Here is a 19988-nt window from a genome sequence, read left to right on the forward strand (position 1 = left end):
ATTACGATAAATTCTATAACCTAAACACACAAATTCTATAACCTACAACAATAACACATGAGAAATTCCGCCCAGTGGGCATGGCTTTACATTGGTGATTCTCTATCTTATGGTCTCGTAATTATTTAACGCTACAGTGCACTTTCTGGATAGGATGGGGGATCTTTTGCTATATCTCACACTTTGACTCTCACAACCATCATCACGAAACTTTCCTCCAGACCGAGTGGTACAAAAGGAATATGCATAACCCACTACCTCTGAAACTACCTTGCTACTCTCCCATGCAAACCACACATACTTAAATTACATGACATACACCACACTGCAACATGGAATACAACACAAGGAATAGTCACAACATTATCACTTTCAGCTTTCCCACTTCAATTAGTATTCATCCCAGTTTCACACGACACTGCCCCACTTCGTAATTTTTCTTTCCTGCTACGAACTCTGGAGGGTATATGCACGTCTTCCTGTGCAATGCAAGTCAAGTGGCGTTGCTGGATAGACGGCTGACTCACCTTGCTTCTCTCTCAGAGTATTATAGTTTGAATCAAGCGTCACATGGAAACATAACACCCAAAGTAATATTAAGAACACATTCATCACACACGTGAGTCCTCAACTGATACCATGGATGAGTACTTCTCTTTATCCTTTGTCTCATACGCAGATTGAGACTCACACGGTACTCATCAGGTGGAAGTACTCGTCTCTAATTTCAAGTCCTGCACACGCCATTTCTTAAATATTTCCAGCTTATAGTACACACGGTAGTAACTCAGCTTAACTTAAGCAGTCGGAAGTATTTCAACTTATTGCTACACGTGGTTTCATTGTGACTGTTGGTCACTTTCGAAGATTACTACGATCCCCTTAATATTACCTGCCTGACATTTAATTCTCCCCACAAAAGTTCCTGAAATAGAGAAATTATTATTCCAAACTACTCTTAACTATTTCACATGCATACCATGTCTCCACTCTTTTGTCTTTACGGAGCACACCTAAGACATGTCTTACCAACACTAGATCCAGCGGCAGAGTGCTGAAACATGGCCGTTCTTCAGGTCCTCTCGCACCTCTGCTGAAGTGGGGGAACACCTTGCTACTGTATTGGTCAGCCACATTTCGGGCGCTCAAAGCTCTGGTAAATTTCATCTCTTTGGTTCCACCAAAGGTGGCCAAAGGATCGTCTCAAAGATGATCATATATTCACATTCACTATCTGTGGTTAGCAGACGACCATACATTCATTCATTTCACAGATCTCACCAAACTGGATGTAGGGATTTATTTTGTGGGAGTGCACATGTGATCAATTAAATAAATAAATTGTCATTCTTTCCCACACTGGTATCCATTGAAAGTGAGTTATTATTAGAAAAAATATGTTATACTGACAAGAATAACGAAGAATGTTGTACCTGTACCCTTTCAAATGAAATGATGGAAATAATTTGGAAATAAACTTTGCCAGTGAAAATTTTGCCGAAAGCAATGATTAAATTGTAAAAGCAATTAAAAAATCGGTCGCCAGCTCAACCGATGAGCGACAGAACTGTTAAGTACGTGAATAATTGTGTCAGAAATAAAGTTTACCTGTTTGTGGCGCAGCAGGTGGAACGGGAACTTTTACGTAAGTGCTGTGTCAGGCTCAGTAGTCATAACAATCTAACTAGACTTATTTTGTTCATAATATGTCAGCTAAGTGCAATGCTGACAACACAGATAATTATCTATCGAGATTTTGAATAATGGACTGTCATTCTGTCTTTAAAATTAGCTACTTTGCACATTTTAATCTACTGATAATGAAATATATTGCCAATAATTGATTAACTACGTTTTGAATGATAATAATTCATTAATTGGGGGGTTGGCAGGTGGAATAAACTTTATAGTTTCATGAAATATGCTTGAATTAACTTGAACTGAATATGCATTGAAATAAATCTTAATAATCAAATTTATTACTTCAGTCTATTACTATATTACTAGGGTTGGCGTAAGTTTATTAAGTGCTACAATTAACTATGATAACCAGTCTGAAATTTACTCTTCACCGTCTATGCAAATAATTTGATAATTAACATATTTTCTCTTGATAATGGCGTGACACACTCGGTTCAATAAGGTAAGGATTGGAAGGAACCTACTTGGTGTTATTGTTGGGTGGAATGTAACTGCAACACTTCGATTATAAAGTGCTTGTTATTGAACTCAACTTCGAAGAAAAGCACAGTCACTGGCAAGCCTTCTACAATTTTATCCTACGAAAATTACGTAGATCTTACTTCCTTCATTGTCGGTGGATCGAGGGAAGTCCACGGCAGCGACACAATGTGGCATTGGGGTTTTGCTGTTGCGAGTTGGGCCCTCATTGCGCTTCACATTTAAGTCCTCGTTTCATCAGCACTATGCCCATTAATCCGTAATAACTTGCCCGGCCATGCTTCCAGATATGCCGACCTTTACTTTCCCGTCGTACTTAGATCCACACACTAGCCGTTAGATGTAACACAGCTAGGACTAGCAGCACTCGACTGTACGTCTTACTCCGAGTACGGCGTTACTACTACTACTATCCGCTGGCGCGCTCCCGCGACAAAACAATCTCTTTGACTTCAACGTTAACTAAATATGCCCTGACTTGCCTGTGTTAAATATTACATAATTTAAACATAGTGTTTACAATACATATTTACACTAGACAATACATTGTGTACAAACAGTTTCATGTGTTAAGTAAGCGAAAAAGTTCATAGCAAGAACTGCGTTGTAGCGTCACAAGGTCTGTACGTTGTAGGTGTCGCCACCGGCGCCAACCTTGTGTGAATGCCCTGAAAAGCTAATCATTTGCATATCACAGCATCTTCTTCCTGTCGGTTAAATTTCGCGTCTGTAGCACGTCATCTTCGTGGTGTAGCAATTTTAATGGCCAATATTTACCACATACTGTAGGTGTGAAGCGGGCTTCAGGATGTTCTTCGTGGCAGAGAGCTTTGCGCCTGGCGCCTTTCTCCGGCCAATGGGGAGAGCGGCGGCGGTGACGCGCAGCGCGAACAAGTGAATCGCGGCTGGCCATCGACCGCGCCAGGGCGGCTGCAGCTGTCGCGCGACGGTGGCACGCTTAGCTGCACGGCGTCAATCGTGTCGGCAGCCATGTCCGCGGACGAGTACGAGTACGAGAGGATGCGTGCCGAGCTGCTCGGGCTGCCTCCTCCCGAGAGGAAGCCGGACCCGCCGGCGCAGGGAACCGCGCAGGACGCTGACGAGGAAGCGAACCCGGCAATCGACGAGGTAACGCCGCCGCTTCCCGAACGCAGCACCGCATAATATTCCGTGCACGTCACTGCGCCTCTTCAGCACGTACACTCTCGCATCTCTCACCTTACGGCCTCGCTTATTCACAGTTTCCGGGTACTCGCGCTTTCCTGTGTCTGTGCTAGCGAGCAAGTGCTGCCGCTTTCATCGTAATACGTTTCTGTAGGAGGGGCTCTGCTGATAACTGACTCATTCACTGATTCTTCATTCGTCTCGTGCGTCAGACAAGCACGTGACTCTACAGTTAATACGCGGTAAGTCAATTCTAGTGTAACAAAAGGTAACATAGTTTTCCATTTACAGGACAAACAAACACTGGGGTAGTTAGTACGAAAACGCCTTTTTGTGATCGAGCGCACGAATTTTTACTTATATGTCCAGATGCGCTCCAGCTTTGCAACAAGACGGCATCGTAGGCTATCCTGAAATATTAGATGATATTTGGTTCTCACATATTGGTTTTTACATAAAACCAGGTACTAGTTGGGCTCGCGCACGCTATGTATACAGGGTGATCCAGAATGACGTTTTCAAAATTTGGGGACACTTTTCTTACACCAAAACAAGAGAAAGACGCCCAGTAAACCAGGGCTTTTAATGCGTAAACTTTAAGAGCTACGAGCACTTGTTCGTCCTCGACACTGTGATCCACAGCTCTTCCACTGCAAGCCTTTCGCTTTCCGTATTCTGAGAGGAGGTAGTATGGACCAAAACAAGAAAAATATCCAATGAACGTGGGCTCTAAAACGCGCACTTTAAGAGCTTCGAGCACTTGTTCATTTTTGCTGCACTGAAACACATCTCTTCCACTGAGCAAGTGCTTATAGCTCTTAAACTATCCATTTTAGAGTCCATCTTTACTGGACAGTTTTTCTTATTATAGTCCATACTACCTCCCCCAAAAATGTGGAAAGAAAAGAGCTTGTAGTAGATGAAATTTGTTTCACAATATCGAAGATGATGAAGTGGTTACATCTCTTAAAGTATACCTTTTAGAGTCCAAACTTACTGAACTTTTTACTTGTTTTGGTGCGAGGAACCTACCCGTGAAGTCTTAAAACATCATTCTCAAACGCCCGAAATGCACTGTTCATCCATTCCAGGAACAGAGAATCTCTACCATTTTTGCCTGTTATGGGCATTGATACCAAGATATTTGTCAAAGGGATTCCACGACTTTCGAAAATGTTTTAATCTCAAATCTGACGTCGGATAACAAATGACAAAAGAAGTATTTTTTCTTGTGGTATGCTGACAAATTAACAATATTCTATTTTTTTCTTCATCTGGAGTGCGAAATCTAGCTTCTTGCCAAATTTAATGGTTGCACATTGTAGGTTACACCCCATAGGTTTTAATGAGTGAGTTTGCAAATATCAAACTACGTGATGTAGGATGGCTGTTTGTTTTGGTTGCACTGACTTAGGAGCTTAACTTTTTACGCCATCGAGTGACTGTAGACCATAGTGCGTGGCATAAATTTCAGCCTGATGCGTCTACCCGTTCCTGAGAAAAAGGATTTTCAACAGTTGGACAAAGTGATCCTATAAAGGTCCCGTTTTTACCGATTGAGGCATGGGATCCTAAAAACAATGAAAACTCAAATCGTGTAATAATCCAGGACATTTCCTGATGACATCTTGTCAGAAAGGGGAAAAGCATCTGGTTATATGCACAGAAATTCATGTGCAGCGTGCAAGAGGGCATTTTCTTACTAAAATTTACATATAGTTGCTCCGAAAAACAGTCACGGCTAGAAACTTGCTAAACTAACATTATAAGAAACGAATTACAGTAACAGAAAGTGAAAACGCAAGGAGTCATCTGGCATTACAACATACGCATCCTCAGCAGTTAGACGTAAATTACATGTATACAAGGATAATATATTTTTTTTAAGCAGGGGACTTCATTTCTAGACATTCCTTAGCAGAGCAGAAGCAGTAATTTCAGTTTAACTTTCATTTCTATTGGTGATCTCATTGATTTGAGTTCCACTGTTGAGGTGATTATATATATTCATTCCCATGCATCGTAGACTATTCCATAGTATTTTGTGTAGTGTTATATGACCTTTATGAGACTTTTATTTCTTCTGTCACAATATTGGTGATTAAGGCTCTAATACGGATACTTCAAATACTAAACTGTGAAACAGGTCACCTTCAGTATGTATACACGTGCTTGGGTCAGGATTTTATGGTGTTTGAAAAGTAGCTCACAGTGTTCATATCTCTTTTTAAATGAGATTATTCTTACTGCCTCCTTCTGTAATTTGAAACTGGTATGATATACATAGCTCTTTCACCCAGAAAATCACATCATAGCTCGTAACAGACTCAGATAAGGCACGAGACGTCTGCTTTAAAGTGTCAACACTTGTTGTGTCTCTTATTGATCGCAGTAAGAAACGGATTTTGCTAAGCTTTTTTGAATACATGTCTGTATTCAATTTCCACTGCAATATGTCACTCACTTGCACCCCGAGAAATATTGTTTTCTTTACTTCGCTAGTTTTATGTCCAACAACATGCACGGTATATTTGGAATGAGATATTTTGTAACGATCTGATGTAGCTCGTACTATCGTACCCGTTGTTATTTTTTTTAGTCAATTGCTACAGTGGAACACAAAAGCCATGTCTACATTTTTCTATCCTTCAATAAAAAATAAGAGCGTGGGGGAACTTGTTTCTTAATTGAGATGTCTGGGCAGTGAAGAAAATGCAACAAAACTGAAACTGCAGACTAGCAAGTCGAATACACGAGCAGAAGTTCGCGGTAGGTCTGCAAACGATTTGCAAATAAAAATAGCCTGTATTACATTAGATTTTAAATTTCACGTTTATTAGGTTCGTCATTCGACGGCATTAATACTTTTTCTGTTGTAAAATAACTGTAAACTGAAATGGACTTTGACCAGACGTGTAACTTTATACGCTTAATTACAGCCGTTTTTGTTCATTTGCCAACGTTTTGATGACAAGCGATTTTCTTTTCTTTTCAGAGTATTAAGCAGAGACTGGAATCTAATTTGCTGTCCACACATCTTCTGACTCACGTCCCCTTCACGTTTTGCAGCTATCTTTTTTTGTAAACTAAGTGCGCTTACTTTCCATATTTCAGGTTTTTATTTGGAAATTACGAATAAGTTTCAAATAGTACCAAATATTGTGAGAAACATTACTGGAAGTATAACACAAACGCCGCTGTTTATAAATTGGATGTCAACACACTTCGAGGCAAGTCTAGCCTCTGTAGCTTTGGTACCCACGCGAGACCAAATTACCCTGTGATGGATGAAATTAAAGTGGCACGGAGAAAAGGGTTTAATCGCGTTTTAGTCATGAAAATAAATTATTTTCAAAATATCCTTATTATTATCACTATTTCGGAAGATTATGATACTGATTACGTAAGTCACCAATAATTACATTGTTTTCAAATGCTGGCATTAACGCATGACATAATATGATGGAGGTTTCAGCTTGAGAAACGATTATATGAACATCATCTTCCTCACATAGTCCATCCAACGGACACATACTTTGTACCATGGACCTATGCTAGTGAAACTGAGTCATATATATCATATATGATTTAATGTCTAATGAAAATGTCTTCTCTGAGTTGTAGTTAGTTGCTGCAATAGCCCAGAAACTGCTTCATTATTCAGTTCGCGACAATAATTGAAGTGACAGCACAACACAAAAATAACTACTTCATGGCTACTACACAGCTGTAGGGCCTGCACAGTGTATTATTACTATTATTATTATTATTATTATTATTAGCGGAAGTGGTCACACACGAAGCATTTCTGCCATTTCAGAATTACTGAGTCCAGCAATCAGGTAATTCACAAACAATAAAGTACAGTGCATACATTTTAACGTGATTGATTTTAAATAGGGGTGCAGGCTGTGGGTGAAGCACGTGTTGCTAGAAAAAAGTGTGATGCACAGAAAACATGTTTTGTAATTCGTGTCCACTGCCCTCAATGTAAATAGTTAGCTTTCGTTTCTGAGACGGAGCTGTAGGCAGCACTCGTGATGTATTGAGAACTGCTTCGTCGTTCTTCTTCTCCTTCTTCTTCTTCTGCTTTTGCGGCCTCATTGGACCACTTGAGGCAATCATTTTTTGGTCATCTTCTTCAATATGTTTTCTCTCCGAGTTGCCCAGTATCTTTTCATTTATTCTGCTTCTTTTTCGTAGTTCCTAACCTGTAAAAACGTTTTTCAGTTTGTTTAAATTTTCTGTTTTGTTTTCCTTGATTTCCCCTAACCATCCTACTTGCTTCTTTATGTTACAAAGTTTCTGTATAAGTTTGCCTGGTAGTTTGGTTGCTGGTGTCCTCATAATGTGACAAAGAATGAGCGACCCTTTTATTCTGTATAATATCTGTAATGGGCTTCAGTTCACGGCACACCATTTCATTTGGCACTACCTGTCATTGTCTGTCTTTTTGATGTTTCTTATTATTTTTGCATGTTCTGGCTATCTACTCTCTATTTTAAGCATTTTTTCGATTATGTTTTTCTGGGTGACTTTGAAAAGAGTTTCTCTTCTGCATGTCATGTCTGGTTGAACCACAGCCCTAAAATGTTTTAGTTTATTTTTAATTGATAGACATTTTTATTCTATGTATAAGATGCTAATTTTTGAGTTTTTATCATTTTGTTAGTTCCTTTTCACCATGCAGATTTCTCGTTCTAGTTGTATGCTATAATTTCTCTTAGATATTTTAATTGTCTCTGTGTTTTTCTTGACTGTTAGTTACTGTTATGTGCTTGATTATTAGTGGAATTGCTGCCATTATCTTAGTATTTTCTAATTATATCTGGAGTTCTCTTTTTGTGTTACATTTTTTAGGCTTGTTGTTTGATTTCTAGCTTCCTGAATGTTTTTAGCTGGTTATGCTAAGTCATCTCCGAATCCCTAGCAATTTGAGTTTATTTACTGTTCTTGGTTCCAATTCTTATGTTTTTATGATTTTGCTTGTACCATTCCCTCCTCACATACTCCAGAGCACAGCTGAAAAGTAATTGTGATAATCCATCTCCCTATCTTAACACCTCTAAACTTTACTTTACATTTTATGTTTTTCAGAGTTTAAAATTTTTATTAATTTAGGATAGAGACTGAAATTCTTTAGCATTTCAATCACTAAAGATCTCTGGATACAATTATAAATTTTTTTGAAATCCACAAAGGTTATGGCTTGTTCTTTTTGTGTTCTTCTTCAGTAATCCAACATCAATTTCCAAGTGATGATCTGGAGAGCTTCTCCAGAGTTTAAATCCTGCTTGGTATTCTTCTAATTCCCAGGCAAGTTTGTCTTTACAACAGTTGTATAAAATTCTTGACATGACTGTACATGTGATATCCAAAAGGGGAATTCTTCTATAGTTCTCAGGATCCGATTTGTCGCCTTTTTCCTGTAATGGAAGCATTATAGCTGTAATTCAATGTTCTGTTAGTTCTTCTTTATTCCATATTTTCATTATGCTTGGTGTACTTTTACTTTCACTGGTTCTGCTGCATATATCCTAATTTCCAGAAATTCTGATCTTCTCCAATTGTTTTGTAGTTTTTGAGCTCTTTCAGACCTTTGTAGATTTCATGGATTGTGGGAGGCTTTATAGTTTCTGCTACTGTTTTAATAGGAATATCTGTGTTTATTTGAATTAGTACTGAGGGATCTTTGCAATTTAGTAATTTGTTAAATGTTTCTGCAAAAACTTTGGTGTTTATTCTATTGCTGTGGACCATCTTCTTATTTTTATTCCTTAAGATTAATGTTGGAGGGTCATATCTTTGTAGTTGTCTGCTAAATATTTTGTATAATCTCTTGAGTGTGTTTTCTCACTGTTTGTTTCCATTATCGGAAGTATATCTTTTTGATATTGACATGTATTTGGGTTATCTTGCCTTGTTCTGTGAGTTCCAAGTGTGATTCTTCCGTTTTATGACTCTGATACATTTGCCAAGCTTGGCGTCTATCTAGTACTGTTTTATCACATTCATTGTTCCACCATTCCACCACTGGTAGTTTTTTCTTGTGCTTATTGGAACTAGTTGTTCAGATATTTGTCTCAACTGGGGTGCTATATCCTCTAGATCGTCTGTTATTTTATATTCTTCGTTTGTTCTTCATATTGCTTGTTACTTATCAGTTTATGAGGGTCGTACCTTCTCTTTTTTGGGGAGGAGGGGATTTTTTCTTTGTCAGTGGGATGAATTTAATTTTTATTTTTATCACATAATGATCTGATCGAGTAACTTTCCCTGTCATAGCTTTCACATTGTAAATTTCTCTGTGGTAATTTATATCCATAAAGACATGATTCAGTAGCCATTTTTAATTTCCATTCTGGATGTTTCCAAGTTTTAAGCTTGTTTGGTCTTTCTTGAGGTATTTTGATTTTGAAATCATGTCAGGGTTTCTTCAGAATTCCACCAGTTCATGCCATTCCTGTTTGTTCTTCTTTGTGCTGGCCATTTGCCTATTACACGTCTACATCTCTTTCCTCTTCCTAACTGGGCATTAAAATCCGCAATTAAAAGTTTGGTGTGGTTTTTATTTCTGTTAGACGTCGTCTGAACTAAAAGCTCCCAAAATTCATGCACATCTTCTCTGTGTTCTTTCGTATTATTTTTATCATTATTTGTGGCATGAGCATTTATTATTGTATATATTTTATTTGCATCTTTTATGGATCGTGTTGATAGTCTGATAGGTTCAGATTTAAATTCTATTAGATACTGAATTATTTTGAGACTGATAACAAATCCCGTTCCGAATTGTAGACATTGGTTCATTACTCTTTTCGCTCGTATTCCCATATAAATTCTGTGTCCTTGTGCTTCTATTGGCTCCTGATCAATGTTTCTCGTTTCTTGAATTCCACTTATTAGAAACCCTTTGCGATCCATTTCGTCTGTCAGAATTTTGAGTTTCCCTTGTTGTGTGTTGCTATGTCTGTCCTGTCCTGCTATGCTGTCCTCTCTTGAATCTAAATTTTGATCTTTTGTCGGCCCTTGGTATTTTCACATGCTCCGACTCATGTAAGTTATCTTTCAAGTGACTGCCAACAGAATCCGAGTGCAGTCGTCCTTGACAATTGTCAAGCAGTGGATTTTTCCTTAAAAGATTTCCTTCCATTGTTTAACTGTCGATGGTAATCAGCCTCGTATGGAGCAAATACGGTTGTTGACATTCTACAAAAAAAAAGTTCTTAGAAATAAGCAGAACCAGTTGTCATCGACTCATTAGTTGTGGACTTAATAAAGCACCTACAAAAACTAAATATCATTTATACTTCATCACTTTAAAAATAAAAATGTTCAAAGAATACTCTTCTTTCGTGGTGTACCAGCTAATGTCTGATTGCACTCAGGGTTAGTGGCCTCAGAAAGGTTGGAAACTACTGCTGTACAGCCTCACGTAGGCTCTGTAGTCTATGTTATTTGCACATCCATCACTATGTTCTGAGTAGGTGTACTCAGTACAATAGCAGCTAAAGTGATGAGGAATGACATGGTTATCTTGGTGATAAGAGCGATCCAATGTTTGACAATATGTGATCGCAAATATTCGTTTATTTCAATGACTTGTTTCAATCGCCATCCTCAGATAGATCTAAAAAGACAGTGTACATATTTATGTGTAAGTATCATGATTGCTTTTCCTTTGTTGTTATTTCGTCACTTCTCACTCCATTTGGGAGGAGGGCACAGGCGGGGGCAGGAGGGAGGGTTGCTAGCGGAACAGTCTATCCCCTCTTCAGAAAGTTGACAAGAACTCTAAATGAGATGAAAAACACTTAACCAAACGTGAGATATTAATTATGAATGTAACGATTCCCGCATCACGAACGAATTATCCGAATGGGACGGAAATCGGTAGACGAGATGTATATGTACAGACAGGCAAGTGATAGCAATTTCAGAAAAGCTGCATGATTTATTCAAGAGAGAGCTTCCCAAGTTGAGCAAGCCGAAAATCCGTTGGTCCATCTCTGTCCCTTATGCAAACAGCTATTCGGCTTGATAGAGTTGTATATGTATGCCCTCCTAAGGAATACTGTCCCAAATTTAGTCCATTTGGCCCGTTAGATCGTCAAAATTCCTAGCTGATTGAAGGGTCTAGCCCATAAGTCTCCCAAAGTTCTCAGCTGGGGAGAGATCCAGAGATCTTGCTGGCCGTGGTAGGATTTGGCAAACACGAATGTAAGCAATAGAAACTCTCGCTGCATGCAGGCGGGCATTATCTTACTGAAGTATAAGCCCAGGGTGGCTAGTCACAAAGGGCAACAAAACGGACCCTAGAATACCACCGACGCACCGCTGTGCTGTAAGGGTGCCGCGGATTAAAACCAAAGGGGCCCTGCTATGAAAAGAAATGGTCCCCCAGACCATCACTCCTGGTCGTCAGGCCGTACAACAGGGACAGTCTGGCTGGCATCCCACTGCTGTCTGAGGCATATGCACACACATCTTCTGCCTAGAATCTCATTGACTGGAGTGGAACTGTCTTGGGTGATGATTCCCACTGTTGTTGAAAAGAAGCACTTCACTGGCACAAAAACTTGGACAGCCTCTCCCAGTATTGGCAGTCTGTTATTGAAGGGAGGAAGGATGGTCGTTGAGGAGGGTAGAAGGATAGTGGTATAAGAATGGAGGACTGGTGCATAGTATCGATGGGTAGGTGTGGCTGTCGGGATCCGAGAGGAGAGTAAATGGGTAACGCTAAGGCTAAAATCTGATGTGAGAAAGGGCTAGGGGAAGCAGGGTGGAAGAGAGGAAAAAGGGGCTAGAGAAACGTGGAGAAATGAGGCAAAGAGAGCCCTGATGGAGTGGGATGGGTGGGGTGGATTTAGAGTTGGTAGGATGGCTAAATGTCGGGCAAGAGTTCATGATTTTGGAGGGAGTAATGGCTGATGTTTATCTGGGACAGCATGTGGAAGATGTGTAGGCGTCTGAGGAGCGGCAACGTACTAGGGTTGGAAAGTGGAAGGGAAACTATAGGGTCACTGGAGTCGAGTTTTGTAGGTTGTTCGGAGGTTTCATTGGGAATGAGAATTTGATGAGTTGGTAATGGATCATTGTGCGGCAAGGTAACGGGATGGGGAAGGCGAGGCAGAGTGCATGGCGTTCAATAATATGGAGAACTTAGGGGGCAGGGTGCGGGGCGATATGCACGCAACTTTTGTACACCAAAGGAAGGATCGGATCAAGGCTTTGTAAGTGTTGAAGATGATTATGATAAGTCAGTAACACTGTAAGTAGTAGCGTTGATTCACATTACCTGAAAAACATCTAAAAACGACATACCTGTCTCCTTGCACTTAATAAAAGAGGCAAATAAAATTTATAGCCACGAGTGGCACTGTCACATAGTATAAAAACATGATAAAATTATGAGAAACACTCATAGCCCGTGATGTAGGGGCATCTTTAGCACATTTTGTTGCAGTGCAATCAGCTGAGGGGGCGTGTTTACAATGGCGCGTTACTAAGAAAACACGATGTTCAGTTTCCTGCGTGAACCAAAATAGGATGAGTTAAAATGTAATTAAAAATGACCTAGAGCATAAACATGGGTAAAATGTTACTTAAAATTATAAATGCCAACTCTCAAATAAGTGTCTGCGACATACATAGTACGTAACGAAGTTAAAAAATAGCAGCATCTCGAGACACGAAAAAAGCAGCAGGCACAACGGTCTTACGAAAACAGGACCAAGAAAACAGATGGACAGAGTCAGAATATCAACATGTGCAAGATAAAGTAAAAAATACCTGTTTCATGTAAATTCGTTTCGTTCATTCAGAATTTTTGTGGGGTACTGTTTCTTATGGCAGTAGACCTCTGTTTCTTCCAAAGGATTTCAAAAGGCTATCCTTTGGCGATAACTTGATAGTTATATTAAATTATTACTTTCAAACGAAGCCAAAAAGTTAAGTCTGGGAACGTTAAGGTTTGATCAACTTCAATTTTGAAAATGAGCTTTCACCATTGCTGTTTGTGATCGAAGGTGACAGGTACATAGTAAGAGCGACATCGGTATTACGAAACAATCGTTGACGTTTCATGAGTCCGGATTTGAATGAAATGAGGTATGGGCAAATAGCCTTTCCTCGAGCGTGAGTGTGTGTGTTTTCCTTAGCGTAAGTTAGTTTAAGTCAGATTGAGCAGTGTGTAAGCATAGGGACCGATTACCTCAGCAGTTTGGTACCATAGAACTTAGCACAAATTTCCGTTTCCTTTATGCATACTTTTAAAAGTCTTAGTGCTATCGCCCACGAAAGAGCCACGCGTGTGAACTGGTGTCAGTGTGAATAAGATGTTAATTATGACGATAAGGGCGTAAGGACGAGACAGCACCCAGTATCCGAAAGCAGAAGACCTTTCGGCCGGCCCGTAATCGAACACGGGCCCCTTCGCTTAGCAACCCGCCGCGCTGACCGCGCAACTACCGAGGCGGACGTCCTTGTTGGAGACGGAAAACGCTAATATCCTTGTTCCAGCCGCGTGTGGTTCGCGATTGCTGGTGAGCCACCGTGTGGGCTCGAACCTCTCCAATTCTGTCTTCGTGGTCTTTCACGAGATATATGTGGAAGGAAGCAATATATCGGTTCACTCTTGTAGGAATGCACGCTGTTGGAACTCTAGCAACGGTCCACACCGTGATGCAGAACGCCTCTCTTGCAGCGTCTGCCACTGCAATTCGCTGAGCATCTCCGTGACGCTTTCGCGTTTCACCGACCGACTGACTAGGAAGGTCTGAATTATGTTTAAAGTCTGACGAAACATTGACTGAGTACAGTCTGTGTAGTTTGTATCCCTATTTTAAGCAAAAGCTACTTCTTTACTAGCCGGCCGCTGTAGCCGAGCGGATCTAGGCGCTTCAGTCCGGAACCGCGTTGCTGCTACGGTCGCAGGTTCGAATCCTGCCTGGGGCAAGGATGCGTGTGATGTCCTTAGGTTAGTTAGGTTTAAGTAGTTCTACTGTAAGTCTAGGTGACTGATGACCTCAGATGTTAAGTACCATAATGCTCAGAGCCATTTGAACCTACGACAGTGCCTATACGATCGTTGAATGTCAAATGCCTAGTAAGTGTTACAGCCAGGTGTTTGTACGAGTTAATCGATTCCAGCTGAGAGTCATAGTCATAGGATACTATGTTTTCTCGTTTTTTGAAGTGCACAGTATTCCATTCCTGAATATTTAAAGCAAGTTGCCAAACTCAGCACCATTTTGAAATCTTGTCAACATCTGACTGCATATTTATGCAGCTTTCTTCAGACAGTACTTCATCACAGATAGCTGCATCATCTGTAAAAAGTCTGAGGTTTCTATTAACATTTTCCGTAAAAGTTTTAGAATACAACGCAAGGGTCACAACAGAATTCTCTGGGGCACACCCGAAGTTATTTCTACACCTGATCTCTCCATCCGAGATAACTTGCTGCATCCTCCCTACCAAAAAATCCTTAAACTAGTCGCTATTTTCGCTTGCTACTCCACATGATTGTACTTTTGTTGATACGCGAAGATATGATACTGAGTCAAATGCTTTTCAGAAATCAAGAAATACTGCATCTATCTGACTTCCTTGATCCAAAGCTTTCATTACTTCGTATGAGACAAATGTGAGTTGGGTTTCGCATGATCGATGTTTTCGGAATCCATGCCGGTTGGCATACATCTCATTATGTTTCAGCTCAGGGTATCTTCTAGGACTCAACAACAAAGCGATGTCAAGGATATTGCACGGTAGTTCTGTGGATCACTTCTACAACCCCTGCTAGCAAACGGATTAACCTCTACTTTCTTTCAACTACTGAACACGGTTTTTTGTACGGGGGATCTGTGATATAGTTAACAGAGCGCTTAAGTCAGCCGTAAATTCAGTAGCCATCGGGCCCTGGAGCTTTGTTGAATTTTAACGATTTCAGCTGTTTCTCAACGCTATTGACATTTATTTACCTTTTCGCTTTATCTTTTCAGTGCTACAAGGATTAAATTGGGGCAATACTCCTAGTTTTTCCTTTGTAAAGGAACACTTGAAAACATTTATGACGTAATACCTCCTGAACTATTTGCCCTTCTTTGATATAATTTTGGATAATGTCTGCAAAATGTGTTGGGAATTGAGCTAGCAGCAAGGAGGTAATAGATTACATTGTCATGTCTGAAGCAGAGGTTGTACTCCAAGAACAGCGAAAATACAATGAGCGATGAGCTTTTTTCTTTCATTCTTTTGTGATGGGGTATCTGCGAGAAAACGTTTCGGGAGGGTTGCGTGTAAAGTTTGTTGGAAGTCGCTAAGCGCTGTCATTCTCAAATCCGGATGTATATAGTCCGGGTGATTTGAGCGCACTGAGTTACACTGTCTCAGGACACACACACTTGCTGAGTGTGTTACGACAGTGTTTTTTTTTAATTCACCCTATAATTACAAGACGTTTGGAAAATATTTGTTGACGCTGGAAGTTCTCAGACAGGCAACCTCCAATTGGTACCGGGTTTCGGGTTCGGGGATAGTCGCTAAGTAATATACATATGTTAACTCGATTGTAGCTTGTTATCCAAGAGTATCTCACGGAATTTTACACAGGGCGTTGCATGTCCACCTTAATATCTACTTTTCACACTAGCAACTATTTTTTTCCTTGTTCCAAATCGCATAATACGAGTGTCTGTGAGTTTACGACTGAAAATGGTACCTTAAGCCACTTGTAGGCCTGTTCAGATATCATCTACGATGTTTTTGGCAACTTTGAGTTTGGACACTTGATTTGTTTGCTTGTGCCATCAGTACACGCGTTTTGAACCGCCCTTTAAAATGACGGGAAGATTATTTATGTAGGTTAAGACAAGAATTGGCCCAGTACCCATCCCTATGGGAACCCCCCCCCCCCCCCCATTCTGAGGTAGTTTTACGTCTGAGATCAGTCGGTTAATGTGACCCTCCGCTTTCTGTACGGAGCTAAGACTCCATACATGCAAGATGAATACCGTTAACGCTATGACACTCTAGTTTGTCAAATAGAATTATATGAGTACCATAAATGCATTGACAGGATCAGTTTCTTCGGTCTGCAGCCCAAAGCCTGGTTTCATGCAGCTTTCAACAAGAAATGGTTCAAATGGCTCTGAGCACTATGGGACTCAACTTCTGAGGTCATTAGTCCCCTAGAACTTAGAACTAGTTAAACCTAAGGACATCACAAACATCCATGCCCGAGGCAGGATTCGAACCTGCGACCGTAGCAGTCCTGCGGTTCCAGACTGCAGCGCCTTTAACCGCACGGTCACTTCGGCCGGCAGCTTTCAACACTACTCTACCCTGAGTAGGGCCTTTAACCTCTGGATCACTACAGCGACCTACATCCATTTGAACATGTTGCCTGTATGCATGTTTTTTGCCTCCCTCTACAATTTTTAACCCCCACGCACTTCCCTCCATTACCAAACTGACGATGCCTTCGTGCCTCAGAATGTGTACTATACATAATCGCTTCTACTAGACAAGTTGTGTCATGTATTTCTTTTCCACAATTAAATTCAGTAACTCCTTATTAGTTACTCCATCTACCCATCGAATCTTCAGCATTCTTCTGTAGCACAATATCCGAAATGCTTCTATTCTAGTTTTGTACGAACTGCTAAACAAATACTTTTAGTTCCATTCAAGATTACGCTCCCGACAAATGCCTTCAGAGAAGATTCCTTGTTGTTGTTGTTGTGGTCTTGTTCAAAAATGGCTCTGAGCACTATGGGACTCAACTGCAGTGGTCATTAGTCCCCTAGAACTTAGAACTACTTAAACCTAACTAACCTAAGGACATCACAAACATCCATGCCCGAGGCAGGATTCGAACCTGCGACCGTAGCAGTCGCACGGTTCCGGGCTGCGCGCCTAGAACCGCGAGACCACCGCGGCCGCCTGTTGTGGTCTTCAGTCCTGAGACTGGTTTGATGCAGCTCTCCATGCTACTCTATCCTGTGCAAGCTTCTTCATTTCCCAGTACCTATTGCAACCTACATCATTCTGAATCTGTTTAGTGTATTCATCTCTTGGTCTTCCTCTACGATTTTTACCCTTCACACTGCCCTCCAATACTAAATTGGTGATCCCTTGATTCCTCAGAACATGTCCTACCAACCGATCCCTTCTTCTAGTCAAGTTGTGCCACAAACTCCTCTTCTCCCCAATTCTATTCAATACCTCCTCATTAGATATGTGATCTACCCATCTGATCTTCAGCATGCTTCTGTAGTACCACATTTCGAAAGCTTCTGTTCTCTTCTTGTCCAAACTATTCATCGTACATGTTTCACTTCCATACATGGCTACGCTCCATACAAATACTTTCAGAAAGACTTTCTGACACTTAAATCTATACTCGATGTTAACAAATTTCTCTTCTTCAGAAATGCTTTCCTTGCCATTGCCAGTCTACATTTTATATCCTCTCTACTTCGACCATCATCAGTTATTTTGCTCCCCAAATTGCAAAACTCCTATACTTCTTTAAGTGTCTCATTTCCTAATCTAATTCCCTCAGCATCACCCGACTTAAATCGACTACATTCCATTATCCTCGTTTTGCTTTTGTTGATGTTCATCTTATATCCTCTTTTCAAGACACTGTCCATTCCGTTCCACTGCTCTTCCAAGGCCTTTGCTGTCTCTGAAAGAATTACAATGTCATTAGCGAACCTGAAAGTTTTTATTTCTTCTCCATGGATTTTAATACCTACTCCGAATTTTTCTTTTGTTTCCTTTACTACTTGTTCAATATACAGATTGAATAATATCGGGGAGAGGCTACAACCCTGTCTCACTCCCTTCCCAATCACTGCTTCCCTTTTGTGCCCCTCGACTCTTATAACTCCCATCTGATTTCTGTACAAATTATAAATAGCGTCTCGCACTCTGCATTTTACCCTGTCACCTTTAAAATTTGAATCAGAGTATTCGAGTCAACACTTTCAAAAGCTTTCTCTAAGTCTACAAATGCTAGAAACGTAGGTTTGCCTTTCCTTAATCTTTCTTCTAAGATAAGTCGTAAGGTCAGTATTGCCTCACGTGTTCCAATATTTCTACGGAATCCAAACTGATCTTCCCCGAGGTCAGCTTCTACCAGTTTTTCCATTCGTCTGTAAAGAATTCGTGTTAGTATTTTGCAGCTGTGACTTATTAAACTGATAGTTCGGTAATTTTCACATCTGTCAACACCTGCTTTCTTTGGGATTGGAATTATTATATTCTTCTTGAAATCTGAGGGTATTTCCCCTGTCTCATACATCTTGCTCACCAGATGGTAGAGTTTTGTCAGGACTGGTTCTCCCAAGGCAGTCAGTAGTTCTAATGGAATGTTGTCTACTCCAGGGGCCTTGTTTCGACTCCGGTCTTTCAGTGCTCTGCCAAACTCTTCACGCAGTATCGGATCTCCCATTTCATCTTCATCTGCATCCTCATCCATTTCCATAATATTATCCTCAAGTACATCGCCCTTGTATAGACCCTCTATATCCTCCTTCCACATTTGTGCTTTCCCTTCTTTGCTTAGAACTGAGTTTTCATCTGAGCTCTTGATATTCATACAAGTGGTTCTCTTCTCTTCAAAGGTCTCCTTAATTTTCCTGTAGGCAGTATCTATCTTACCCCTAGTGAGATAAGCCTCTACATCCTTACATCTGTCCTCTATCCATCCCTGCTTAGCCATTTTGCACTTCCTGTCGATCTCATGTTTGAGACGTTTGTATTCCTTTTTGCGTGCTTGATTTGCTGCATTTTTATATTTCCTCTTTTCATCAATTAAATTCAATATTTCTTCTGTTACCCAAGGATTTCCACTAGCCCTCGTCCTTTTACCTACTTGATCCTCTGCTGCCTTCACTACTTCATACCTCAGAGCGTGCCGGCTGGTGTGGCCGTGCGGTTCTAGGCGCTTCAGTCTGGAACCGCGTGACCCCTACGGTCGCAGGTTCGAATACTGCCTCGGGCATGGGTGTGTGTGAAGTCCTTAGGTTAGTTAGGTTTAAGTAGTTCTAAGTTCTAGGGTACTGATGATCACAGATGTTACGTCCCATAGTGCTCAGAGCCATTTGAACCATTTTTTGAGCCTCAGAGCTACCTATTCCTAACAGTTGTATTTATTATTTCAAAAAAAAAATGTTAAAATGGCTCTAAGCACTGTGGGACTTAACATCTGAGGTCATCAGTCCCCTAGACTTAGAACTACTTAAACCTAACTAACCTAAGGACATCACACACATCCATGCCCGAGGCAGGATTCGAACCTGCGACCGTAGCAGCCGCGTGGTTCCGGACTGAAGTGCCTGGATCGGTATTATTTCAATACACAGTGTCTGTTCCTTCAAAAGAACAGACACCACGCAAAAGCAGCAGCTGTGAAACACTATATGTACCTGCTATCAGCTTCAGTGGGACTAGCGAACAGGAGCACAATGGACATGGACTGCGGGTGGGCGGCGCTCGACGGCAGTGTGGATCGGCCGTGAGGCCTGCGGGGACAGTCCACGCAGCTGCACTGTGTCACGGATGGCAGAGTGGTTGCAACTAATAGCAGTGATCCCATTTCAATTTACGTATGGTTACATTTATATTGAATG

The 19988-nt window shown here is 40.8% G+C and overlaps 1 protein-coding gene across 1 annotated transcript in view; it reads left to right on the forward strand.

The window, feature by feature from the left end:
- Window positions 1-3171: 3171 nt before the first annotated feature.
- LOC124712443 overlaps window positions 3172-19988 on the forward strand; it is a 122105-nt gene continuing 105288 nt past the window's right edge. The window contains exon 1 of the mRNA XM_047242737.1: window positions 3172-3309. Coding sequence (XP_047098693.1) covers window positions 3172-3309 — 138 coding nt within the window. The remainder of the gene's footprint in view (window positions 3310-19988) is intronic.

The sequence above is a fragment of the Schistocerca piceifrons genome, chromosome 8, assembly GCF_021461385.2.
Source record: "Schistocerca piceifrons isolate TAMUIC-IGC-003096 chromosome 8, iqSchPice1.1, whole genome shotgun sequence".
Taxonomy (NCBI): Eukaryota; Metazoa; Arthropoda; class Insecta; order Orthoptera; family Acrididae; genus Schistocerca; species Schistocerca piceifrons.